General features: G+C 41.8%; 2 protein-coding genes across 4 annotated transcripts in view; both read left to right on the top strand.

The window, feature by feature from the left end:
* Window positions 1-9634, top strand: part of pkd1b (polycystic kidney disease 1b) — a 35099-nt gene extending 25465 nt beyond the window's left edge. The window contains exons 27-41 of the mRNA XM_061664032.1: window positions 674-799; window positions 885-1257; window positions 1360-1474; window positions 1579-1793; window positions 2634-2836; window positions 2907-3104; window positions 3184-3338; window positions 5165-5362; window positions 5448-5616; window positions 5697-5879; window positions 6323-6427; window positions 6523-6657; window positions 6724-6926; window positions 8289-8400; window positions 8750-9634. Of these exons, the coding sequence (XP_061520016.1) occupies window positions 674-799; window positions 885-1257; window positions 1360-1474; window positions 1579-1793; window positions 2634-2836; window positions 2907-3104; window positions 3184-3338; window positions 5165-5362; window positions 5448-5616; window positions 5697-5879; window positions 6323-6427; window positions 6523-6657; window positions 6724-6926; window positions 8289-8400; window positions 8750-9634 (3375 nt within the window). The remainder of the gene's footprint in view (window positions 1-673; window positions 800-884; window positions 1258-1359; window positions 1475-1578; window positions 1794-2633; window positions 2837-2906; window positions 3105-3183; window positions 3339-5164; window positions 5363-5447; window positions 5617-5696; window positions 5880-6322; window positions 6428-6522; window positions 6658-6723; window positions 6927-8288; window positions 8401-8749) is intronic.
* Window positions 9635-12980: 3346 nt separating this feature from the next.
* Window positions 12981-27934, top strand: part of spata20 (spermatogenesis associated 20) — a 46632-nt gene continuing 31678 nt past the window's right edge. For 2 of the 3 annotated variants that reach the window (XR_009770433.1, XM_061706796.1), the window contains exons 1-12: window positions 12981-13233; window positions 13952-14077; window positions 14161-14225; window positions 15189-15343; window positions 15424-15567; window positions 15636-15837; window positions 15927-16057; window positions 16155-16259; window positions 17285-17359; window positions 23159-23371; window positions 23513-23705; window positions 25204-25372. Coding sequence is in view for 1 of the 3 variants with exons in the window: in XM_061706796.1 (XP_061562780.1) it covers window positions 13031-13233; window positions 13952-14077; window positions 14161-14225; window positions 15189-15343; window positions 15424-15567; window positions 15636-15837; window positions 15927-16057; window positions 16155-16259; window positions 17285-17359; window positions 23159-23371; window positions 23513-23705; window positions 25204-25372 (1781 nt within the window). In the remaining 2 variants the exon portion in view is untranslated. The remainder of the gene's footprint in view (window positions 13234-13951; window positions 14078-14160; window positions 14226-15188; window positions 15344-15423; window positions 15568-15635; window positions 15838-15926; window positions 16058-16154; window positions 16260-17284; window positions 17360-23158; window positions 23372-23512; window positions 23706-25203; window positions 25373-27934) is intronic. The other variant, XR_009770434.1, reaches the window with a different exon arrangement.

Below are 27934 nucleotides of genomic sequence, written 5' to 3' on the forward strand. Positions count from 1 at the left end.
CGGCCTTCCTGTGTAGTTGCATGAGTTTTCCCTGGGCAATCCAGCTTCCCCCCACATTCCCAAAACATGCAAGTTAAGTTCATTGAAGACTCTAAATCAAGGGTGTCAAACTCATTTTTGTCACAGGCCACATCATCGTAGTCATGACTTCCCTCGGAGGGCCACTACGACTGTGAACCCATAGCAATTAAAGATTACCTCATATACTGTTATTACATACAGTATACACAACACATTGATGAATAACCAGTTTTGAAATCAGAAGCCTCTAAAAACATTACATTACATTTCTTTTCAAAGGGGGATTGATAACCAAAAACTGCTTGCAAATATCGCAATGGTATTACACCAGAACACAATGAGCAATTTTGATTTGCTTTCGCGGGCCACATAAAATAATGTGGTGGGCCGCATCTGGCCCCCGGGCCACCAGTTTGACACCAGTGCTCTAAATTGTCCATAGTTGTGAATGTGAGTGTAAATGCTTGTTTTTTAATATACAGTATGCCCTGCAATTGACTTGCGTCCAGTCCAGGGTGTACCCCGCCTCTCGCCCAATGGCAGCTGGGATAGGCCCCAGCTCACATGTGACCCTAACGAAAACAAGCACTGTAGAAAATGGATGGACGGACCGATAAAAGTACATGATGTTTGTGGCGTGTTTGTAACACAGGTAATCGTGGACATGTCAGTTCCTCCGTCACCAGTTTGTTATTCTGTGGAGATGGATGTCTACCTCAGCCAATCAGAACTATCAGGGCCATCTTTTTCCAGCCCACTTCGAGACAGTCCCTCATCAGTGAGCATACACAAATACACTTTTCTTGCTGCTCTGCTGCTCAAGGTCTGCTAAAATTTTATATTCTTGAATAATTTTGCTGTAGTTACTGGAGAGCAAAGCTATTGACTCCAGCATCTTGGACTTCTGGGCTGCTTCTGGTTTAGTGCCCCAAAACGACGGCACATGTCAGGACGATATTGCGGCTTCCTGGGCATCTTGTGACAGTCTGCTTAAAGAATCGGAAGTCCCTGAGACCTGTGAGGCCTCACTTACTTTGTGCACAACACGCCAACTAAGAAGGAAAAAGGCTCGCATGCAGCTGAACTTGACCTCCTCTTCTGACCCACCTGCTGCCCTACTTCATCCCCTCCAAAAAGACACTATGGACAATCACTCTTCTCCTGCTCAGGATCGGGATATTTCCAATCCGCTGCAGGCTCACAACCACAATATGACAAACATTTTGACTCTGTCCGGTAAGAGAATATTTGTCCTAATCTGCAACAGAAGAGTGAGTGAGTAAATCAATTTAATTATTTACAATAGACTTTATCTTTATTTGTATGTGTTTCTTTCAGAGGAGAATCTGCTGATGTCAATAGAAGAAGCAACAGAGGACAGTGTCCATTTCACCAGAAACAACTCAGACAGCGGTCGGGACTCTCCCACTACGACCTCATCATTCTCTAATGCGTAAGGTCTACTTCTGACTGCTCTTTGCATGGCTTGCTTACTGTAATTTAAGACATGATCCAAGATTATTTTGACGATTTATTAATATTCTTGTCTTTTCTTAGCCAGAGCACCTTGTGTAGCAGTTGGTCGGATCACACTGAGGATAAATACCTCCATGAGCCGGAGTTTCTTAAGTTTGAGCCTCATTCGTGTCCTTCCCTGTGCGAGACAAAACTCTACAAATGTCCGTCTGTTCTATCTATGGACTCGGTGGCCAGCACCTTCCTACCGAGTCCTTATCCTGACTCGACAAGATGCTCCTCCACCACACGCATTGGTACAGTAAATTCGGTGGGAAATACAAAATTAATAGCCATAGTAGTGTCTTTGAATTAAGAAAACATTCACAGGGAAGCCTTCCACAGTTGCGCAGTTGAAAGATTAATAATAATAATAATAACAATAATAATAATAATAATACCAACAATAATAACAATAACAATAACAATAACAATAATAATAATAATAAGTATTATTATTATTATTATTATTATTTTGTTGCGAGCCAATCGCCGATTGGCTATCAACGGACAGGGTGTACCCCCACTCCTGTCCGTTGATAGCTGGGATAGTGTACCCCGTAGATTAGGTTATTTAACCTTTATCTAACTAGGTAAGCCAATTGAGAACCGATTTTAGTTTACAGGATGTAGGATGTCTTTGGCAGATAATCACGACCGAATAGACATGTGGTGTGGGATGTGTTTTGAGGGATTTTTCCTCTTCGGTCTGTTTGGATAAAAATAGTCAGGCCGACAATCGTAAATATTAAAACTGTTCAATATTTGCAATCACAAGTCCTTACGTGCGTGGTCAACATCGAGGTTGGCTGAGCCACGGACACCATGACTGTGACGTGAAATAAAACTATTGTCAATTAGGAATGGAATGGAAGCTCACTGTTGATGGAGACAAACAGAGGAGCAACTGGTGGTGTTGAGTGTGTGTATAACATGTCTCATAAAGTCATTCAATACAAAAAAATAAAAATAACAAAGAAGAGTTTGCCATGGCAATGTCATTACTAGATAGGCTAACGGGTATCCGAGCTTCCTTTCTTTCAGTTTCTCCTACTACGCTTTGTTTTGCTTTTTAATTTCCATGTACTCTGCTTTAGGCATCATTAGATGTCGGCGCAGCTGGCTGTTTCCTCCCTGGGTGCTGTATATGATCTACCCACTAGTAGCTGTCCTGATCGGAGCCTGCCTTGCTCTTGTCGGAATCTATGGCAGCCTCTTCTCCAGAACAGTGGTCCTCATGTGGCTCATATCTGCGCTGTCTGCCTTCCTCACCTCTGCTCTCCTCCTGGAACCTCTCAAGGTCAGATCAAACCCCTCCAAGTCGCTGGCCATGCTTCTTAGAACTTTAGTGGGTGTTCTACCTCGCCTAGGTGTGCATTCAGGCCCTGATCTACACTGTCATTTGGCGACCTGTGGATCCAGAGGTGGAGGACCAACTAGCCCAGGAGACCACAGTGGTGAGAGCATTTGGAGAACATGGTAGGAAGGTTCGACCACCCTGTGGCTATGGACTGCTGCAGGCTAAGGAGGAGGCTAGGAAAGTCCGTGCACTGAGGTCACTCATGAGGGTGAGAAAAAAAATAAAAGAGCTACGGGCTTTGTTACAATTCACATTTATCTTGATTGTCTTTTTCATCTTTTATGAAGCAATGTGTGTTCCAGCTGCTATTTCTGTTGCTGGTGCTCATGGTGAACTACCAGGACAGTGTGGAAAGAAGCCAGGGGCGGCTGTTGCACTCCGCTGTTAGACGCCAGCTTCACAGCGCTCCCGACGGTGACCGCAACCTAACATCTATCAGAAAGTAAGCACAATGCACTCTAAACCAATTCAGAATGCTATTAATTTATTGGCGCCTGAATACGTCCGAGTGGCACAACGCGAGTAACTACCGCTGACCTGAACTGAAAGCATGCCAAAACCTGTTGCTTTTTGTTTTTTTATTTCTTAAAAAAAATTCTAATCGAATTCAGAAGTACCTGTGGGTGAGGAGGATAAGGTTAATCGACTTTGTAAATTGGTCTACAGAGAAGAAAACAATACTACCTCGTGGTGGAGTAGCTGTAGCCCATTTTAAAGGGACATACTGAAAACCAAACCCTCATCATTGGCTTTAAAGTTGAAAAGTGAAGTGTATGAAGTTTGAAGTTATTTTGAGTCAATGCCTAGCTGAGTAGACTTTAGCAGGCTATCCATTTTAACGTCAAAAGAATACACATGTGCCACTAATCTGAGCAACAGAAAGGTCAAACTCAAATGATCATAGGCTTTTCACATAGATATCAGGTGAGTAGAACATGTACCATAGCCCCAGGGATTGTAAATCAAATAGCATCAGTCACCACTCAGCAAGGATATGTAAGCGAGGATAATTTACAATTTTTATAGCTATCTCTCAACGGCCATATTATCTATGTCTGGACCACATCGATTTCTGAATGAATTTACTGTTGAAGTTTAAATTAGGGGCGGCACGGTGGCCGACTGGTTAGAGCGTCAGCCTCACAGTTCTGAGGTGCGGGGTTCAATCCCCGTCCCTGCCTGTGTGGAGTTTGCATGTTCTCCCCGTGCCTGCGTGGGTTTTCTCCGGGCAATCCGGTTTCCTCCCACATCCCAAAAAACATGCATTAATTGGAGACTCTAAATTGCCCGTAGGCATGACTGTGAGTGCAAATGGTTGATTGTTTCTATGTGCCCTGCGATTGGCTGGCAACCAGTTCAGGGTGTACCCCGCCTCCTGCCCGATGACAGCTGGGATAGGCTCCAGCACGCCCGCGACCCTAGTGAGGAGAAGCGGCTCAGAAAATGGATGGATGGATGGGTTTAAACTAGGGCCCAGCTTTGGAGAAAGAAATCACATCCACAACCAATATACATTGACCAGTCATAACAAAAAGACCACTTGCAAGATTGAGTGATCCAATACAAGTGCTCATATCAAAATAATAATGCTCACTTTTGATTGACAGCTATTTACCACATACCTTACAGTAAAATACTTTAAAGTGATTTTGCAGTAATTAACAACAGTTTCCACTGCATCATGGAATTTTGGTTGTCACAAAGAGAGTAACTGTATTTTTCATGCAGCAAAATCGTGAAGCTGTGTGCTCCCAGCATGCATTGTGCCATAAAATGTTGAACTGTTCCCATAATAAAGATGTTTATCCTTATTGTTCCAGAACAATAACAATTAACGTAACATTGATCATGTGTGTTTATGTTATCCGTAGTTTGTTGAATGTGTCTTATTTAACTCGCGCATTACGTGTTGCACTTTTTTTTTCATGAAACCCTGACTGTGGGTTGTGTAAAGTTCAGATGTATGCTCAGTGAAGCTAACATACTGTAAGTGTTACCTGGCCTACTTCTTCTGCAAACCAAAAGCACTCCCTTTTACCTTAAGACAGATTTCCTCTATTCCAATCGACTCATCAGCACCACAATCAATAGAAACATTGATTTGACACTGTTGTCAGTAACTACTGTAATCAAGTTTAGAGAAACTTACTGGCAAGTGTTGCCAGTAGTAAAAACTCTATGAAATGTCTAACAGTGCAGTGGGGCTGAAAATGGTAAACATTAAATCTGTTCAATATTATTAATCGCTAATCGCTTTCACTTTTGCAGCTGCTTAGATTTAGAGCTGTGGATGAACAGTACCTTGGTGACCTACCTGCACCAAAACCCCTGGCTCCGCCTTTTGGGCTTACCACGGCTCCAGTACACACACACACTGGGCCGGGCGCAGGTCACTCTGGGAAACAGCAGCGTGGCGACACAGCGAGTCCTGGACGACCTCCACATGGGAGCCTTTTGCATTAATCAGTAAGCAGATTTCCGGTGTAATCTCCCATAATGTCAAAATGCTTAGCATTTGATGCTAATTGGGCTTTTTTATCACCTTCTTCAGGCTCAAGACCCTCTCTTTGGATTTTACACAGTATCACAGAGAGTCCAGTTTATTTCTATGTCTGTCCATCCAACTAGATTGGACACAAAGAGTCACTTCTTCCCTCTCCATCTATCCGATCCTCATTCCATCATCGCATGAAGGCTTAGACCTCCATCTGGTCCTGATGGTAAAACCAACCCAGGCGCTAACATTTATCGTCTACAAATTAAAACTGATTTCTTAAAACATTCTGGCTCTATTTGACAGGTTTTCCTTATCAGTTCTGCTCTCCTCATTTTGTTTGGGGAACTGTGGTCGATGGCTAATGAGCGTTCTCAGTATCTGTGTCAAGGCAAACATTGGCTACAGCTCATGTTGACTGCATTGTCTTTGGCGACAAGTGTGCTCCACCTCTGTTTTCTCTCCGAGGCCACTTCCTGTGTTTCCCAGGTAAATGTACAATCAAAAAATATGGATACAAATATTGAGACATAACTTCCTTCATCTTCCTCCCCTGTACGAGAAGTCCGGCATAGGATCAGGACTGACCTGTGAGAGGCCTCATCATTCCACATGGCATACACACAGTGCCGATAATTATACTTAATTTAAGACAGATTTCCTCTATTCCAATCGAAGTCAACAAAGGTCTGCTGATCGGACGTCTCTAAAATATTATCCTGATCAATTAACCTGTGGCATTGGGTGTGTTATGACTGTTTTTTTCCCCTCTGGAAACAGTCAGGGCAGTCAATAAAATGAAATACTGCTTCAATATGCAGTACATAATGATCCCTGTTCAAAGCCAAATCCAACTGCAACTTTCCACTATGCAAATTTGATACGTATTTTAGGTCCTTGTAATGTGCATCTGATCCTATCCTATGATTTAGCTGCGATCTCAACCTGACACCTTCATCAACTTCCATGGCCCTGCTCTCCTGATTCAAAGGTCTTCTCAATGTGCTGCTGTCTTACTTACTCTTCTGGTCCTAAAGGTAATTGGGAGCTGCAGTTTCCTGTAACACATAACAATATCGGCCTGTTGTTTTCAACTGTAATAAATACACTTTTCCATTGTTTTGTGTTCCAGCTGTTGGGAACATTAAGATTTGTGCGGAGGTGGGTTCTGATCATCAGAGTCCTGAACAGAGCTTGGAAGGAGTTGTTGGCCTTAAGTTTCCTCTTACTACTACTGCTTTTGTTCATTACTCACCTCGGGAATACGGTAAAATAGTAAAATTGAATTGATTATTAAAAAGAACCGGATTTAACATCTCTGCTCTGGTTTCAGCTCTTCTCACGGTCAGTGGAAGGCTTTTTGTCCATGCATCAGGTGGTTGTTTCACTGATGTCCATTCTCCGTGGCCGGCTTGGCCTCCAGAGACTATGCAGGGTCCACCCTGTCCTCGGTCCTCTCTATGGACTACTGTTGATGGGGGCATGTTTCTGGCTTATGGCCAAACTCTTAGGAGCTGTTCTCATTCGTGCTTACAGGTACTGCACAACACTTTTGTATTTGTCTTTGCTCAGCGTGCTCCAGGGCTGCCCTAGCCTAGCATCATTAATAATTAACTAAACTGGATTAATATGCTTCCTCATTACAAAAAAACCCCAAAACCTTAAAAACACAATTTATTTTTTCGACTGCAAGATAATTACAAAGAGAGTCTGGCTCTGGTGTAGTGGTGCACTCGCCTGACTTTGGTGCGGGCAGCGTGGGATCAGTTCCCACTCAGTGACGGTGTGAATGTGAGTGCGAATGGTTGTCCGTGTCTATATGTGCCCTGCGACTGACTGCCGACCAGTTCAGGGTGGAGTCCGCCTTTCGCCCGAAGTCAGCTGGGATAGGCTCCAGCGCCCCGCGACCCTAACCAGGATAAGCGGTGTTGATAGTGGTCTAGATAGTGGTCCCCAACCACTGGGCCACGATCTGATCTGGACACTCCGTCTACCCCCCTGTGCTTCCCATGGACAATTACGTTCTTTCCCAAAATTAGACCAATAGGTGCTGCTGAATGAACTCAAGTGACCGTCACCTCCACTTACTAACGCTGACCCTTCACTCCTTCCACCTCAGCCAGGTGGTCGCCAGCCAATCACAGGGCACATAGAAACAAACAACCATTCGCACTCACATTCACACCTATGGGCAATTTAGAGTCTACCACGCATGTTCTTGGGATGTGGGAGGAAACCGAAGTGCCTGGAGAAAACCCACCCAGGCACGGGGAGAACATGCAAACTCCACACAGGCGGGGCCGGGATTTGAACACCGGTCCCCAGAACTGTGAGGCAGATATGCTAACCATTAGTTCACCGTGCCATCGTCCAGTGCTTCAATTGTAGACAATTGTAGACAAAAATTATATCACAACCATGAAAAATGAAGAAGCATCCATCCATTTTCTTTACCGCTTACCCTCACTAGGGTCGCGGGCGTGCTGGAGCCTATCCCAGCTATCTTCGGGTGAGAAGCGGGGTACACCCTGAAATGGTCGACAGCCAATTGCAGGTCACATATAAAGAAAACAATCATTCGCACACACATTCACACTTACGGGCAATTTAGAGTCTTCAATCTCCCTACCATGCATGTTTTTGGGAAGTGGGAGGAAACCGGAGTACCCGGAGAAAACCCACACAGGTACGGGTACAACATGCAAACTCCACACAGGCGAGGCCCGGAACCGGTCCTCAGAACTGTGAGGCAGATATGTTAACCAGTCGCCTACCGTGCCGCCAATGAAGAAGCAATGTTTGTGAAATAGAAATATGAGTCATTGCCAAACGTACAGCCACAACTGTTCCTGTACAACCAGATTTGTTATTACAGTATTTGGCTGTATTTTTTTCAAGGGCTGAGAAAGCAGACATTTATCGTCCAACGACAGAACCGCAGGACTATGAGATGGTGGAGTTCTTCATCAAGAGACTCAAGCTGTGGCTTGGACTCACCAAGGCTAAAGAAGTGAGTATAAACATTAGTTGACTTTTATTTATTATTTCTGCTCCGGCCTTTGTTTGCATGCTCTCCCAATGCTTTCTCTCTCATGTTCCAAAATATGCATGTTAATTGAATACTCTAAATTGTTCTTCAATGTGAATAGTTTGTATGTGCCTGCGATTGATTTGTGATTGATTGGTGACGAGTCAAGGGTGTACCCACGACTCGCCTCTTGCCTAAAGTCAGCTGGGATAGGCTCCAGATCACTCTCCACTCTAATAAGGACAAGCACAATAGAAAATTGATTAATTGACTTTTATTGAAAAGTAGTCACTTTATGTCACTGATGCTAGCTATTTCCTTTCTGTTATAGTTCAGGCACAGGGTGAAGTTTGAAGGCATCGACGTTCCTTCTTCCAGAGTCTCCCAGGAATCCCATATTTCCACTCTCTTTTCCTCCCTTCCATCTTCTCAGTCGCCGTCCTCATCTCCTTCCTTTTCATCTCCACGTCGCTTGTCGTCATCCCTCTCTGTCTTGTCTGAGGAGTCTTCACTTTCTGAACAAGGGTTTGACGTCCAACCTTTCCTGGACCACCTGCTGCCGTGTGTCAATGCTTTGCTATCTCAGTTTGATCGGGTCACCCAGATAACTGAGGATGTGCACAACCTGGAGAGTGAATTTAGAGCTTTGTGTAGGAGAAAGAAAAGTAAGATCAGTAACAAGGAGAAATGTGAGGACAGATTTAAAAAATCAGCAAATCCAAAGGATCAGGAAGGTGATGGGAGGACTAAAGGTGAAGTAAGACGCAGGAGGACAGGTTTGCTTTACGCTAATCCACAAAAATCCATTTCATCCATGTTTCCTTTCACTCCTTCCACAATTCAACCCCCTGATGCACCAGTCCACCTCTGCCCACGGACAAGGAGCTCTCACTCAGAATCTGAATCATTACATCGACAGTATCACATGTCTAGTGACACAACTGAAGCAGCAAAGCACGCAACAGGAATCTACAGCTTGCATCCTGTAAATTCTCCTGCTTTTATTAGTTTTCCCAAGAGGAGAGCGTGGCATTCTGGAAGCTCTCACTCAGCTGATGGAGCTCAAAGGTTGTGGCTAAAACAAGGCGGCGTTGCCCCATGTGGCAGTTTTGATCTCACCTTCAACCGACCAAATAGCGAAGAGGGCATAAGCAGACGTATCAGCGATGGGGCGCCGAAAAAGAGGAAGGCTTGGATCTCTGAGGGACCCTCCTAAACATTTTCACATCAAAATTATCTACATTTTGGAACCGGTGAAACATAGAGGAATTTCTTTGGAGAATAAAGACGAGAGACAACAGGGTCTCAATTTTGTCAATTACATTTTTGCAATAATTACTTCCCCTAAGTAGCTTGCCAAACACAAGTGAAAAGTAGTTTTTTCTATTATGCTTTCAGTGTACGTGTTTGAATATTGCAATATTTGAAGGAAAAGAAACTAAAACGTTGTAATGCCATGTGAAAAATCTTTCTAACTAGTGTATCCTATTTTTTCAGTTTTTATTAAGAACGTGTTTGACATCTTGTAACAGCCCATATTTTTTAAACGTTTTTTTAAAATCCATTCATCCATCGATAGGACTGTTTATCCTATTCACGGTCGCGGGACGCTGAAGCCTATCCTAGCTTACTTCGGGCGAAAGGCTCACATTCACACTGTCACTGAGTGGGAACTGAACCCATGCTGCTTGCGCCCAAGTTAGGTGAATGTACAACTACACCAACAGTGACAAATTGAAAAACAATTTAACAATTTTACTATTTAAAAAAATAGTGTGAACATTTGTATCATTCAATTTTATTTTATTTTTTTTATAATTTCCTTTCTCTACACCGCTTAGCCAGTTCAGGGTTGTGGGGAGCTGGAGCCTATTCTGGGCAAAAGGTGGACTGGTCAGTCAATCATAGGTACATTTGTTGTAATATATATTTTATTTTTTTCTAATTAAAAGAAATGTGTGATAGGTTTTAACATAACACAAATATTGTAATACCTTGTAACAATATGTTTTACTTTAAAACTAAATCATGTGATATCCTGCAACATCAAACATTGTTTTGCATTTTTCTGAACATTCCCTGTAACATTCAAAATTGTTGACTTTTTGAACATTTTAAAAACAGTATCTTGTAACATTCAACATTTTGTTTACATTTTTACACTTTTCAATTAAAACAATTACATTTTAAAATTAGTAAGTGTGATAATTTGTAACATTTAACATTTTGTGTACAGTCTTTTTATACAGTGGGTACGGAAAGTAGTCAGACCCCCTTAAATTTTGCACTCTTTGTCATATTGCAGCCATTTGCTAAAATCATTTAAGTTCATTTTTCCCCCTCAGTAATGTACACACAGCACCCCATATCGACAGAAAATTCTTTTAATTTTTAAGATTTTTGCATATTTATGAAAAAATAAAAACTGAAATATTACACTGCCATAGGTATTCAGACCCTTTGCTGTGACACTCGTATATTTAACTCTGGTGCTGTCCATTTCTTCTGATCATCCTTGAGCTGGTTCTACACCTTCATTGGAGTCCATCGGTGTTTGATTATACTGATTGGACTTGATTAGGAAAGCCACACACCTGTCTATATAAGACCTTACAGCTCACAGTGCATGTCAGAGCAAATGGGAATCATGAGGTCAAAGGAACTGCCTGAAGAGCTCAGAGACTAAATTATGGCAAGGCACAGATCTGGCCAAGGTTACAAAAAAAATCTGCTGCCCTTAAGATTCCTAAGAGCACGCTGGCCTCCATAATCCTTAAATGGAAAACGTTTGGGACGACCAGAACCCTTCCTAGAGCTGGCCGTCCAGCCAGAATGAGCAATTGGGGGAGAAGAGCCATGGTGAGAGGTAAAGAACAACCCAAAGATTACTGTGGCTGAGCTCCAGAGATCCAGTCGGGAGATGGGAGAAAGTTATAGAGAGTCAACCATCACTGCAGCCCTCCATCAGTCGGGGCTTTATGGCAGAGTGGCCCGACGGAAGCCTCTCCTCAGTGCAAGACACATAAAAGCCCACATGGAGTTTGCTAAGAAAAAAAGCACTTGAAGGACTGACTCCAAGATGGTGAGAAATAAGATTCTATGGTCTGATGAGATCAAGTTAGAAATTGTTGGCCTTAATTCTAAGCAGTATGTTTGGAGGCAGCATCTGTCCAATACAGTCCCAACAATGAAGCATGGTGGTGGCAGCATCATGCTGTGGGTGTGTTTTTCAGCTGCAGGGACAGGGAGACTGGTTGCAATCGAAGGAAAGACTAATGCGGCCAAGTACAGGGATATCCTGGACGAAAAAACCTTCTCCAGGGTGCTCAGGACCTCAGACTGGGCCGAAGGTTCACCTTCCAACAAGACAATGACCCAAAGCACACAGCTGAAATAATGAAGGAGTGGGTTCAGAACAACTCTATGACTGTTCTTTAATGGCCCAGCCAGAGTCCTGACTTAAACCTAATTGAGTATCTCTGGAGACCTCAAAATGGCTGCCCACCAACGTTCACCATGCAACCTGACAGAACTGGAGAGGATCTGCAAGGAGGAATGGCAGAGGATCCCCAAATCTAGGTGTGAAAAACTTGTTGCATCATTCCCAAAAAGACTCATGGCTGTATTAGCTCAAAAGGGTGCTTCTACTAAAAGCAAAGGGTCTGAATACTTATGGCTGTGTGATATTTCAGTTTTTCTTTTTTAATACATCTGCAAAAATGTCAACAATTCCGTTTTTTGATGTCTGTCTGGTGCTGTGTGTACATTAATGAGGAAACAAATGAACTGAAAGGATTTTAGCAAATGGCTGCAATATAACAAAGAGTGAAACATTTAAGGGGGTCTGAATAATTTCCGTACCCACTGTCCATCCATCCATCCATTTTCTGAGCCGTTTCTCCTCACTAGGGTCGCGGGCGTGCTGGAGCCTATCCCAGCTGTCATCGGGCAGGAGGCGGGGTACACCCTGAACTGGTTGCCAGCCAATCGCAGGGCACATACAAACAAACAACCATTCGCACTCACAGTCACACCTACGGGCAATTTAGAGTCTCCAATTAATGCATGTTTTTGGGATGTGGGAGGAAACCGGAGTGCCCGGAGAAAACCCACGCAAGCACGGGGAGAACATGCAAACTCCACACAGGCAGGGCCAGGGATTGAACCCTGGTCCACAGAACTGTGAGGCTGACGCTCTAACCAGTCGTCCACCGTGCCTACTCATACCCACATTTTTGGTTTTATTAAAAAAAAAAAGTGTTTCTGTATATATATTTTTAGTTTAAAAGTAGCATGCTACCTTGTAACGTCCAATATAACTGAAATAAAAACTAAAATAATAAATAAATAAATGTATGATTTCGAACAATACATTTTACAAAAACAAGTATTGTGGTGGCCTGGTTTAATTTAACAGCAATAATTATAATAATAATAATAAACCTTTGAAATCCATGTCTAAACATAAAAGTTTATCGTCATCTTCACGTCTTCCCAACAGTTTGTGGATCAGCGCGCGACATCGCTTGTCCGTTTACGGTATTACAACAACGCCTCCTCGTGCCTGCTTGGTAGGGAAGTTTTGGGACCACCCTCACTGTGTCAACACCAAATGCTAGCTTGCCACACTTTATGGATTAGAATGCTCAGACTAGCATGGTGTCGCTCGGCGTCCAAATATAGCTGCGTGGAACCTACGCGTCTTGTCATTGCAGCCCTCGGGCACACGACCCCTCCTGGCAAGAGTTCGGTTCATAGAGTAACGTTGTTGCGACAGTTTACCCACCACCACTCAGCAACCGTCCACTTCCACAGGTAAAAGAGACGATAACTGTGACGTTACTTAACCCAGATATACTATAAATACCATATGATATTATGGTGTACGATTAACTAGGATTTGTTGAAGCGTGCTACGCGAGACTTCAATAATAAATTATAGTCGTTATAACTCCCCAGAGACTACTGACAATTTTTAGACATTTTATTTCGATAACCACTTCCAGCTATTATCTAAATGCCGTATATTTTCATTCGGCATAGTTGCATTCTCATGAAAAACCAACCTAAGTCGAGTGCGTGGTGTTATTGTCTTGCGAAGACATGTCGAGTCATGGTGACAGGACTGCTCCTTCAAGGTTAAATTTAGTCAACCAAAGCAATACCAAAAGTCACAGCAAAGGGCTAATGTAGTTTAAATGTGGCCGAATGTAGAGGAACGATCTGATGTTTAGGAATCCGTCTTTAGAGACACTTTGGGCGTTTGAATTCTTCTCTGTGAAGGAGGATTCGTAAATTGAAAATCTCTCAAAGAAAATCCGCACATGGGTTTGAGCATGAGTAGCTACGGAAGCTGAAAGGCGTATTTTCTGAATACATACTTTATTTGAGGGTGGTTCTGTTCCATAATCTTCCTAGTACTCTATCATTATGAAGGCAAATGTTAAATAATACTAAAGTGAAGTGATAAAAGTATACAATGCTTATAAATAAGATACAAACGGAATATATAAATATATATTATTGTACCCAGATCATCTTCCCTTACGATGGCATCAGGGGGTGAAGGTTCATCATCGACTCCTCCCCAACACACCAACAGGTTAGCTAAGGAGAGGTCACCCTACCTGCTGCAACATGCACACAACCCCGTTGACTGGTGAGTACTGTTCAACCACAGATAGGCTAGCGTTTAGCAAGTGCTTCTGATCAGGACTCTAATGTTAATTATGCTTCTATCAGGTATCCATGGGGACAAGATGCCTTCGACAAGGCACGGCAGGAAGACAAACCAATCTTTTTATCAGGTGTTTTGTTTAAAAAAAAAAAAAAAAATCCAATACAACAAAAATGCAATTGGGTTTTTTTTTTCTTCTTAAAATGTAAATGCAAATGTGTTGAACAAAAAAAAAAGTTCAATACAACTGAACTGTACTTAGGCAGTGATTCATTTGTGTACCAATAGAGTACGCTTGCGTACCACTAGTGATACTCGTACCGCTCTTTGAAAATCACTGCTTTAAACTGTAATAATCAAAATACAAACAACAAAAAGTGCATACAGTTTTGTTATGAGGAAGAAGTTGTAAATTAAAACTAAATTTAATTGAACAAAAATATAAACCCGTCACTTCAGTTTTTGCTCCAATTTTTCTTGAGCTGAACTCAAAGATCTAAGACTTTGTGTGTACACAAGGCCAATTTCTCTCAAATATTGTTCACAAATGTGTCTAAATCTGTTAGTGAGCACTTCTCCTCTGCCGAGATAATCCATCCACAGGTGTGGCATATCAAGATCAGACAGCATGATTACTGCACAGGTGTGCCTTAAAATGTCCACGATAATCATAATCCTAAAGCACACCTGTGCAATACTGTCTGATCTTGATATGCCACACCTGTGAGGTCAATGGATTTTCTCTACGATGAAAAAGTTCTCAATACCATATATTTAGACAGATTTGTGAACAATAATTGCGCAAAATAGATCTTTTGTGTACATAGAGTCTTAGAGCTTTGAGTTCAGTTCATAATTTTTGGAGCAAAAACAAAAGTGTTGTGTTTAGATTTTTTTCTTTCCATGTATGTAGGGCGAGGAGTATTAAGTGATAGTGGAATCACAAAGTTAGTTTTTTTCCTCTGAAATTATGACTTCATTCAAATAATATATGGACTTAACTCTTGTAATTACAACCAAACTCTTAATTAAATTCACTTTTCTCACTCACTTGTTTTGAAAAACTAAACATTTGGAACCTTTTGACCATCAGTAGGCTACTCAACATGCCACTGGTGCCATGTTATGGAGAGGGAGTCTTTTGAGGATGAGGAAGTTGGCAAGTTACTCAGTGACAACTTCGTCTGCATCAAAGTCGACCGAGAAGAAAGACCGGATGTGGATAAAGTCTACATGACCTTCGTACAGGTACTTTGCCACATGGGTTCATCTTCTTATTAAAGCTGCAATTTATTTCTTGTGGTTTAAGGGGGTTGCAATGTCTGCAGGCAACAAGTGGAGGGGGAGGATGGCCCATGAGTGTGTGGTTAACTCCTGATCTCCGTCCTTTCATCGGGGGCACTTACTTTCCACCCGGAGACCACGGAAGACGACCTGGCTTTAAGACAGTCCTCACCCGAATCATGGATCAGGTATAATAATGAGTTTTCTATAATTTGAGCACACACTGCTATATTGCCTGTTTTTCTCATCAACTCAGTGGCAGAATAACCGTTCTCACTTGGAGTCCAGCGGGGACAGAATCCTCGAGGCACTGAAAAAAGGTACGGCTGTGACTGCAAACCTGGGCGACAGTCCTCCTTTGGCTCCTGATGTGGCTCAACGCTGCTTCCAACAGCTGGCTCGCTCTTATGAGGAAGAGTATGGAGGGTTCAGAGATGCTCCCAAGTTCCCCACACCGGGTAGGCATGACCACAGAAGTCTCAGTAGTCAACTCTCTGCGTTCTACCTTTTTTTCCTCTCAACTTCCTTTTGTCTCTTCCCTTTCCAGTGAATCTGATGTTCCTCATGTCTTACTGGTCTGTGAATCGCTCCACCTCGGAGGGCGTTGAGGCTCTCCAGATGGCTTTGCATACACTCCGTATGATGGCGTTGGGTGGCATCCACGACCACGTTGCCCAGGTTTATTCTTGATTTGCAAACTCCCCTTTAGGCTTTTCACAATCACAAAGCAGAATCCCTAATTTTTCCAATTGCTCTCTGTGTCTGTTTTTCTCAGGGTTTTCATCGTTACTCCACAGATTCCTCTTGGCACGTTCCACACTTTGAAAAGATGTTGTACGACCAGGCCCAGCTTGCCGTCGCTTACATAACTGCCTTCCAGGTGTGTGTTTGTGTGTCCCCTGGCTGTGTGAATGTGTTCTTCTCACTACTGACAAGGCAATTAATACTACACCATTATTTTACCCAGTTTGTTAGTGATTTTTGTGGCAATAATTATAGTGTTTATATCAATGGTTGAACTTGCAATTAATTAATCACAATCACATTTCAATAGAAGTATTTGATTTAAAAAAAATATATGTTTTTGATAACTAGACATACTTTTTGTTTTGTTTTCAATACTACATGCAGACACGTCTACTTGAGCCATCATCTTATTGTGGTCTACCTTACAGTAGATCCCAGTACTCCAGTTGTCAGGGGCTTTATCTGGGCATGTCTCACCAGTAGGACTCCCTGAAGAAGACCCAGTAAGCGAAACTTTACAGGCCCATAAATATTTGGACATTGACACAATTCTCATCTTTTTGGCTCTAAACACCACGAAAATGGGTAAGAAATGAAACCAACAGGATTTGCTTTAACCACAGACTTTCGGCTTTAATTTGAGGGTATTTCCATCCAAATCAGGTTAACAGTGTAAGAATTGCAACAGTTTATAAACAGGCCTCCCCCAAAAAAATCAAAAATCAAACTTTCACTTTTTTATACATGGTTGCAAATGCTTTGCAGTCACTTACAGCCTGAAGTTTGGAACGCACTAGCAACTTGCAACCAACGTAATTGTGACATTTTGAAAAAAATATTTTATTATTTCAATAGATTTTCTCATTTATAGTAATTTCAGCATTGAATTATAACATTTTTTTATTATAGTATTAAGTTTATTCTAGCTGGTTTGGCCTCATTTCCCGAGGGAGCAACCATTTAAAATAAAGTTAATTAGGGCACACGGATGCTGGGTTGCTCAAATATGAACAGCCTCATACATGCCCATGTATAATGAGGCTTTAGCTACCACCTCAGCATTTACACTGCATATAAATCACCTGACAGCAGCTTGAAGGTTACCTTCATGTCGAATCACGACTCTAAGCATCTGTGTGCTGTTTGCATTTTTCCCAGGTATCAGGTGAGCAGATTTTTGCGGATGTGGCGAAGGACATACTGCTTTATGTCTCCAGAGACTTGAGCGATAAGGTGACCATGGATAGTTCTTCCTCTTGTGTTTGTGTACATTCCTCTTACTGTCAGGGTTCTTATGGAGAATTGATGTTACATAACATCAAGCTTAATCAGCTTTGCAAACTTTTTTGCACTAAGTTACTATCCCCTCCAAAAGTATGAACGGCAAGGTCAATTCCTTAGTTTTTGTTGTATACTGAATACTTTTGGGTTTCAGTTCAAAGGGTTAATGAGACAAAAGTTAAGAATTCCAGCTTTTATTTCATGGTATTTACATCAAGATGTGTTAAACGACTCAGGACAGAGTACCTTTTGTTTGAAGCCACTCAATTTTCAAGTGTTGCTCACTTGAAAAGTGAGTGGCTTCAAAACAAAAGTATTGGAACAGACATTTTTAAATTAACAAAGTGAATAACATTTTATATTTGGCGGCATAACCCTCTCCCTTCAGTCTCCTACTCAGGAGGTAAAATGCATGCTCTATTGGGTTAAGGTCCGGTGATTGACTTGGCCAGTCTAAGACCTTCCACTTTTCCCCCCTGATGAAGTCCATTGTTGTGTTGGCAGTATGTTTTGGGTCATTGTCTTGTTGCATGATGAAGCTTCTCCCGATTAGTTTGGATGCATTTTTCTGGAAATTCCAAGACAAAATGGTTTTGTAGACTTAAGGATTAATTCTGCTGGTACCATCATAAGTTACATCAACAATAGACTTTTGAGTCAGTTCCAGAAGAAGCCATTACAAGGCCAAGCATTACCTCCACCATGCTTCACAGATGAGCTTGTGTGTTCCTTTCTTTCGCCATACTTTGGCCTTTCCATCACTTTGGTAGAGGTTAATCTTCGTCTCATCAGCCCATAAAACTTTGTTCCAAAACTTTTGTGGCTCATCTCTGTACATTCTGTACAAAACAAATGTACAGAGATGTACAAAATGAATGTACAGATGTACAAAATGAATGTACAGAGATGTACAAAATGAATGTACAATCACTCATCACAAAATTCTTTTTGTGATGAGTGATTTGCATCTTGTGGTATGGCCTGTATATTTCTTCTCTCGAAGTCTTCTTCGAACAGTGGATTGCGATACCTTCACCCCTGTGGAGGGTAGCAGTAATGTCACTGACTGTTTTCTTTGGGTGTTTCTTCACAACTCTCACAATGTTTCTGTTATTAACTGCTGTTGATATCCTTGGGTGACCTGTTCGATGTCTGTTGCTCAGTACACCAGTAGTTTCTTTGTTTTTCAGGACATTCCAAATTGTTGTATTGGCTATGCCCAATGTTTGGGCAAACGCTCTGATCAATTTTTCCCTCTTCTCTCAGCTTCAAAATTGTTTGCTTTTTTTTCCCACAGACAGCTCTCTGGTCTTCATGTTTACTTAACAGCAAATGCAGTTTTCACAGGCGAAACCCAAAGCCAAAAGCAAGCACTATCTATTTAAACAATCAATCGAAAAGTCAACAAGGCAACAAGAAACACCATCAGTCACATGTTCCAATACCTTTGCTCACTTGAAAAGTGGGTGGCTTCAAACAAAAGGTGCTCTGTCCTGAGTTGTTTAACACATCTAGATGTAAATACCATGAAATAAAAACGAAATCTGAACTATTGTCTCATATTCATCTTTTGATCTGAAACGCAAATATCTTCAGTATACAACAAAAACAAAGGAATTGACTATTTTAAATTTCAATCTAAGTGATCCCTTCAATGGTGTGTAGCTTTGATTGCATGGTTAACAACAAGAGGTACTTAAATAAAAATGTTAAATTGTCAAAATAGTTTTAATGTAATGTTGTCACAATAGTTTTAATGTAACGCTTTACTTTTAGTGGAGTATTTCTTTTAAGAATAAACTGTAATTTTACTCTGTTACATTGAGCTACATTTCGCTCACTAGTATTTTTCTATACAGGTATTTATTATTTGCACGATTTATTTTTTTGTCAGAGAGACTTTTCACATTACTGTTTCATCAATACAACGTAGCAACTTGTGATGCTTGACTCCATTTGTCCAATCAAAACAGAGCCAGGCCGTCACATGACTGCGCACGGTTTATGGAACGCCACACAGAAGCAAAGTTTTCAAAGTGACTCTTTCACATGAAACATGGCAGAAATCTAAATTACCGTATTGTTAACTTAAAGATAGATAGGCTCAAGCTCACCTGCGGCCTAAGTGAGGATAAGTGGTATGGAAAATGGATAGATTGCCTATGATAAAGAATAGCCATGCACTGCCATTTGTGTCTGCATGAAAATGCCAGCATTTCAGCCTACAAGAACTCCAGTTGGAAATTGAGAAACATAAGAGGTTGTCTCGGTCTGACTTTTTAAAATGTAATTCTGTGTGGGATAAAACCAGCAAGTCAACCACAGCACGTGAAAGCAAATTACAGTTTGTCTGACCCAATCAGACCCGTTTGAGCTCTGTTCCTTGCTGTAGAAAGGCTGGCGCTCATTCAAAAGGAGCGGGCAGAGAAGGAAATTTGCAATGTATGCACATCACTAAATATAATGATGGAAGTTTGCAGAAATCAAATTATTTTTGAGTAATGAAATATGTAAACAGGGTGACATGGTTAGCACGACTGGTTATCACATCTGCCTCATAGTTCTGAGGACCTGGGTTCAATTCCGGCCTCGCCTGTGTGGAGTTTGCATGTTCTCCCCGTGCCTGCGTGGGTTTTCTTTGGGTCCTCCGGTTTCCTCCCACATCCCAAAAACATTCATGGTAGGTTCATTGAAAACTCTAAATTGCCCGTAGGTGTGAGTGTGAATGGTTGTTTGTCTATATGTGCCCTGCGACTGGCTGGCGACCAGTTCAGGGTGTACCCTGCCTCTCGCCCAAAGTCAGCTGGGATAGGCTCCGGCACGCCCCCGACCCTAGTGAGGATAAGCTGTACGAAAAATGGATGGATGGATGGAAACGTCAATATTTCTGCTAAATGTGGTTGACTTCTCTTGTGGAAGTTAAAATTTTATTATATGTAATTGTATGTAATCATGGCGGAGTGTGGCGTTTACATGGTCTGCCGTACCTGTGTGGGGTTTCTCTGGGTACTCCGGTTTCCTTCCACATCCCAAAAACAATGTCAGGATGTCATATTCTAACATCAGTTCTCCTACTTGAGTACAATTTTTGGATGTTCTGGTGAACATCACTTACTTTAAATAATGTGAAGACTTGGTAATGATGCTTACAAATATGGATCACAACATACATAACGTACACTGATAGGTATAAAATGAACAGGTAAGTATGCATTGCAGTCTTTTGTTTAAAATTCATATTTGCAAGATTTTTTAGTGAAAGAAAGCAATCAGCTGACTAAGGACATACACGAACAGTTAATTTCATTAGGAGTTGGACACAAAATACATTACAAACATCCTCTTAAACCTTTGCTTTCCCTGGGTCTACCGTTTTTCCTTTTGATGAATGAGTTTACAACAAATAGGTCATGAAATAAAGCCCACACCTGCTGTAATCATTAGATTTTCTAATATTAATGATGTAATTATATGGTAATGATTAAATGTACAGCAAGTAGATTGCTTTTTCCTTGCATTATGTCCTACAGTATGATACGACTCGCTATTATTCAGGTGGGTGTTGGGATTTGTATGAGATGGCACAGAACAGTACTTTTCAATGGTGAACATGAATGGTATTTGGGTTGTGGGCCTTGACATAGTATATCCAAAAAGTTTACATTGCACTTAATTCACAGATACTAGATACAGTACATCCATCCATCCATCCATTTCCTTTACCGCTTATCCTCCCAAGGGTCACCGGAGGGCTGGAACCTATCCCAGCTATCTTCGGGCAGGATGCGGTGTACACCCTGAACTGGTTGCCAGCCAATCGCAGGGCACATATAAACAAACACCCATTTGCAGACAAATTCACACCTAGGGGCAATTTAGAGTCTTCAATTAACCTAACATGCATGTCTTTTGGGATGTGGGAGGAAACCGGATTCCCATTTGATTCAGATGTTTTTTGTTGTGGTGCCAGAACATACAGCGGTTGAAATAAGTATTTAACACACAATAAATAAATATAATGAATCAAAATCATAATTTTCCTCACTAAATATATTTCCAAAGGTGCTATTGACATGAAATTTTCATCAGATGTTGGGAACAACCCAAATAATCCATACATACAAAGAAAGTAGAACATATAAATTCAGAAATTATGTTGTGTGTAACAATGTGAAATGACACAGGGAAAAAGTATTGAACACGCCAACTGGTATTTAGTTAATACCTTGTACAAAAGCATTTGTTTATAATGACAGGTTCAAGACACCTCCTGTATGGAGAAACTAGTCACATGCATTGCCTTGGTGTGATTTTGGCCCATTCCTCCACACAGGCAGTCTTCACATTTTCAAGGGCTTCTTTTATGGACATTGAGTTTCAGTTCTTTCCATAGATTTTCGATTGGATTCAAGTCAGGTGATTGACTGGGCCATTCTATTAGCTTTATTTTTTTTCTTTGAAACCAATTGAGAGTTTCCTTGGCAGTATGTTTTGGATCATTATCCTGCTGAAATGTCCACCCTTGTTTCATTTTCATCATCCTCGTAGATGGCAGCAGATTTTTGTGAAGAATGTCTCTGTAGATTTGCGTATTCATCCTTCCGTCAAAAATATGAAGTTTAACAGTACTATTTCCTGAAAAGCAGCCCTTCACCATCTTCCCACCTCCGAGCTTCACTGTTGGAATGGTGTTTTTAGGGTGATGTGCAGTGTCATTTCTCCTCCAAATGTGCTGTGCATTATGGCATCCAAACAGTTCAATTTTGCTCTCCTAAAACCAGAATATATTCTCCCAATAATTAACTGGCTCGTCCAAATGTTGTTCAATAAATTTGAAATAAATTTTGATATGCTTTTTTCCAATAATGGGGTCTTGCCTGATGAGCATACAGACCATGGTGGCGGAGTGCATTACTCACTGTTTTCATTGTGACAACAGTACCTGCTAATTCCAGGTGTTTTTGAAGCACTCCACGGGTGGTTCTTGGCTCTTGGACAACTCCTCTAATTTTTCTTTACACTCCTCTGTCAGAAATCTTGCAAGGAGCACCTGATCGAAGCAAATTTATGGTGGTATGATTGGCTTTCCCCTTAACATATTGTGAGACCTTTTTGTAGGCCATCAATTAGGACTGAACCAGCTGATATTCATTTGCACTGACAAGGGGCTGGATTACTCTTGGATTTTTGATAGATTTTAGGTGTTGTCTTGGCATTCCATGCCTTTTTGTACCTCCCTTTCTTCATGTGTTCAATACTTCTTCCCTGTGTCATTTCACATTATTACACACGACTTAATTTCTGATCTGATTTGTTCTACTTTCCTTTGTATGTATTGATCACTTGGGTTGTTCCCAACATCTGGTGAAAATTTCATGTCAGTAGCACCTTTGGAAATATATTTAGTGAGAGAAATGGTGACGTTAAGTACTTATTTCAGCCGCTGTATATTTGTATTGTACCAGTTGAGAACAAAAAAAATCTGAATTGTTATGTGAACCATGCAATATAAATCCACACTTAAGCTATTTTTTTCCTTCAGTAAATGAGTGCGTAATGTTGGTGCTATTACATCTGTTTAGTTCCTTTAAATTGTTTGTCTATTAATTTGGGGTTTTTACATTTTCTTATCATTTATTCATAATGCGACTGCATATGTTTACTGTGTCATCTGAAGCCTCTGAGTGCTTTGTTGATTTCAAATGAGCTTGCGGTTAAAAAGCTTGCTCCTTCTCTGACCTTTTTCAACAGTCTGGGGGCTTCTACAGTGCAGAGGATGCAGACTCCGTCCCAACATCAGGGGGTTCCGAAAAGCGTGAGGGAGCTTTCTGCGTTTGGACAGCCTCGGAGGTTAGGCAGCTGCTGACAGATGTGGCAGTGGGTGCTAGTGGGCCCACTACCCTGGCAGATGTTTTCATGCATCATTATGGAGTGAAAGAGCAAGGCAATGTTGCCCCTGAACAGGTGAGAAATGATGCTGTTGATGCTGCAACCTTTGCATGAGTTGCAGGTAAAGATGACAGGAGCTGTCAGGAATTATGACAGTTAGAATAAAGAAGACATCTGCAGTCCATATGAGTTCATATCTGTTCTGTATTTTGCCAGGACCCTCATGGGGAGCTGCAGGGCCAGAATGTGCTGATTGTGCGGTATTCCGCAGAATTAACAGCTGCGCACTTTGGTGTTAGCGTAGAGACGGTCAATGAGCTTTTGGCTTCGGCACGAGCCAAAATGGCAGAAGTGAGGAAGATTCGGCCACGCCCACATCTGGACACCAAAATGGTGGCCTCCTGGAATGGTAAAGACATATTAGTGCACTCACACATTTGCATTAGACCTGATAACTTGCTTCTGCATAGACGAGTCAAGCTTGCTGAATTCATCTGACATTTCCAGTTGATTTGGTGGGATATAAATGACACTCATCACAAATTAGCATTACTTTATCCCAGTTGTAGGTTGCACAATGACCTAGTGGTAAGCACATTCTGAGATTCTGTGTTTGGCTTCACCTTTGTGGAGTTTTTATTATCTCCCCATGCTGGTGTCGGTTTTCTTCGGGTACTCCAGCTTTCTCCCACACTCCAAAAACATGCATGTTAGGTTAATTGAAGACTCTAAATTGTCCATAGGTGGGAATGTGAGTCTGGATGTTTGAATGATGTTTGTCTATAAGTGCCCTGTGACTGACTGGCAACCAGTCCAGGCTGCACCCGCTTCTCTCGGCCAAATTCAGCTGCAATAGCCATCAGCTCTAATGAGGACAAGCAGAAAATGGATGGCTAGACGCTACCGGTAGTGTAATATTGTGTTTAAAAAAGTAGCGATTTCCCATGAATTATAACCAGGGATCTCCTTCGATGTCCATCCCACATGTGAGATGCACAAAAATTAGCAGAGACCCATAAAGTAAGATCAATCTGCGTCTTAGTACACAGAGGTGTGGCTTAGTACTCAGTCAAGGTGCTGGCACGAATGAAGCCTAAACATCAAATATTGTGAGTTGTGGTTGCTCTATAGTGGAAAAAACACAAAACATTGTCGACGTTTAAAGTACCTACAATTGCTTAGTAACAGCTCCATTCACCCGATCCAGGAGTAAGTGCTTAGACCCGTTTTGCTGAATGCGGAGGTAACTTGCGTTAACTTGGATTGTTGCCATTTGTAAGGTTACTCTTTTGTGTCATTCATATATGGGTTATAGTGTGTCAAGCAAGAAAAATGTAAAAAAATTTATGTAAATGACATCCCAACTGCTTAACCATTGTAAAAGCACACAAGGTCAGCGTTTACCATTCCAAACCTTACCATACTGAATTACAAATACGCAGACTGCTTGGTGGTAAGGTGAAGTTGCATATGAGACTCATTTACATTGGAGGGAAAAGGTTTCCTCATTTGCCTCCCACTCAGTATCTTTCACAGGACAGATTGTAGTAGCGAGCTAACGAGGTCCTGCATTCCTCTGAACTTTCCAATTAGACAGAAGACTTCCCCCATCCTCTCTAATGAAGAAAACCCCTCCATTAGTCACCTGTCCTCGGCTGCAGCACTTTGAAGACAAGACTGCGCCCTCCCCGGGCTTTGATACACTACATTAAAGGGGACTGGAAAGAAAAAACACAGATGAATATTATGTAAAGAGGGAACATGGAATCGATTGAAAGAGCACAGCGATAAGACTTCAAAGAGTGAGAAAAATAGCTGTACTGTTGCGTGGTTATAAGAGGACGATATTTTTAGCAGTCATTTTATAGCAAAGCATTATTATCATAAGCATCATTGTGTACCAACAGGTCTGATGCTGTCAGCATACGCTCGTGTCGGAGCCGTGCTTGGGGACAAGGCCCTGCTGGAGAGGGCGGTGCAGGCCAGCCACTTCCTCAAGGAACACCTGTGGGATACAGAGAGGCAGACCGTTCTGCGATCTTGTTACCTTGGAGACCAGATGGAGGTGCAGCAAATGTAAGAGACTGTGTATATATATCAAATGTGTCATTTGGGGAGTTGGTTACAGCACCAAAGCATACCAGAAGATGGTAGAAGAGTGTAGCACAATGACATGTCTCTGTAACGAGGAAAGCGGGCATGTGGGAATACAAAGTTGTCAGGCGATATACTGTAGTTGAATCATATTACTACTTTTAAGTTGATCTAATTATTTGAGATAATCAAAATTTTAATGTGGCAGCTCTGTGACCTAGTGGTTAGCATGTCTGCCTCAGAGTCGAGAAGTCCCTGGTTTGGTTTTGCACCCTGTGGTGTACCCCACCTCTTGCCCAGTGTCAGCTGGAATAAGCTGACACTGTATTCGAGATATAAGCACGTGTACATGATTAACTATTAAATTGTTGCTGGTACATTATCAAGATTGAAATAATATTAACCAAGTGAAATATACAGTGGGTACGGAAAGTATTCAGACCCCCTTAAATATTTTACTCTTTGTTATATTGCAGCCATTTGCTAAAATAATTTAAGTTCATTTTTTTCCTCATTAATGTACACACCGAAAAAATTTACATTGACAGAAAAAAACGGAAAGTTTTTGCAGATTTATTAAAAAAGAAATACTGAAATATCACACAGCCATAAATATTCAGACGCTTTGCTCAGTATTTAGTAGAAGCACCCTTTTGAGCTAATGCAGGCATGAGTCTTTTTGGGAATTATGCAACAAGTTCTTCACAACTGGATTTGGGGATCCTCTGCCATTCCTCCTTGCAGATTCTCTGCGGTTCTGCCAGTTTGGATGGTGAATGTTGGTGGACAGCCATTTTCATGTCTCTCCAGAAATGCTCAATTGGGTTTAGGTCAGAGTTTTTCTGAAACCACTTCTTCGTTATTTTACCTGTGTGCTTAGGGTCATTGTCTTGTCTGAAAGTGAACCTTCGGCCCAGTCTGAGGTCCTGAGCACCCTGGAGAAGGTTTTCGTCCAGGATATCCCTGTACTTGGCCGCATTCATCTTTCCTTCGATTGCAACCAGTCGTCCTGTCCCTGCAGCTGAAAAACACCCCCACAGCATGATGCTGGCACCACCATGCTTCACTGTTGGGACAGTATTGGATAGGTGATGAGCAGTGCCTGGTTTTCTCCACACATACCGCTTAGAATTAAGGCCAAAAAGTTCTATCATTCTATCATCAGACCAGAGAATCTTATTTCTCACCATCTTGGAGTCCTTCATGTGTTTTCTTAGCAAACTCCATGCAGGCTTTATGCGTCTCGCACTGAGGAGAGGCTTCTGTCGGGCCACTCTGCCATAAAGCCCTGACTGGTGGAGGACTGCAGTGATGGTTGACTTTCTAGAACTTTCTCCCATCTCCCGACTGCATCTCTGGAGCTGAGCCGCAGTGATCTTTGGGTTCTTCTTTACCTCTCTCACCAAGGCTCTTCTCCCCCAATTGCTCAGTTTGGCCGGACGGCCAGCTCTAGGAAGGGTTCTGGTCGTCCCAAACGTCTTCCATTTCAGGATTATGGAGACCACTGTGCTCTTCGGAACCTTAAGTACAGCAGATTTTTTTTTTTATAACCTTGACCAGATCTGTGCCTTGCCACGATTCTGTCTCTGAGCTCTTCAGGCAGTTCCTTTGACCTCATCATTCTCATTAGCTCTGACATCCACTGTGAGCTGTAAGGTCTTATATAGACAGGTGTGTGGCTTTCCTAATCAAGTCCAATCAGTATAATCAAACACCGCTGGACTCCAATGAAGGTGTAGAACCTTCTCAAGAGTGTATGAGTGTCACAGCAAAGGGTCGGAATACTTATTTATGGCTTTGTGATATTTCAGTTTTTCTTTTTTACAACCCCAATTCCAATGAAGTTGATTTGCAAATCATTTTTCAACCTATATTTAATTGAATACACTACAAAGACAAGATATTTAATGTTCAAACTGATCAACTTTATTGTTTTTAGCAAATAATCATTAAGATTAAATTTTATGGCTGCAACACGTTCCAAAAAAGTTGGGACAGGTGGCAAAAAAGGCTGAGGAAGTTCAGGAATGCTCATCAAGCACCTGTTTGGAACATGCCACAGGCGAACAGGCTAATTGGGAACAGGTGGGTGCCATGATGGGGTATCAAAGGAGCTTCCCTGAATTGCTCAGTCATTCACAAGCAAAGATGGGGCGAGGTTCACCTCTTTGTGAACAAGTACCTGAAACTCTACTGTGCAAAGCAAAAGCCATTTATCAACAACACCCAGAAACGCCCCCGGCTTCTCTGGGCCCGAGCTCATCTAAGATGGACTGATACAAAGTGGAAAAGTATTCTGTGGTCCGACAAGTCCATGTTTCAAATTGTTTTTGGAAATTGTGGACGTTGTGTCCTCCGGGCTAAAGAGGAAAAGAACCATCCAGAGTGTTATGGACACAAAGTTCAAAAGCCAGCATCTGTGATGGTATGGGGCTGTGTTAGTGCCAATGGCATGGCTAACTTACACATCTGTGAAGGGACCATTAATGCTGAAAGGTACATACAGGGTTTGAAGAAACATATGCTGCCATCCAAGCAACGTCT

Source organism: Phycodurus eques, chromosome 19, assembly GCF_024500275.1.
Source record: "Phycodurus eques isolate BA_2022a chromosome 19, UOR_Pequ_1.1, whole genome shotgun sequence".
Lineage (NCBI taxonomy): Eukaryota > Metazoa > Chordata > Actinopteri > Syngnathiformes > Syngnathidae > Phycodurus > Phycodurus eques.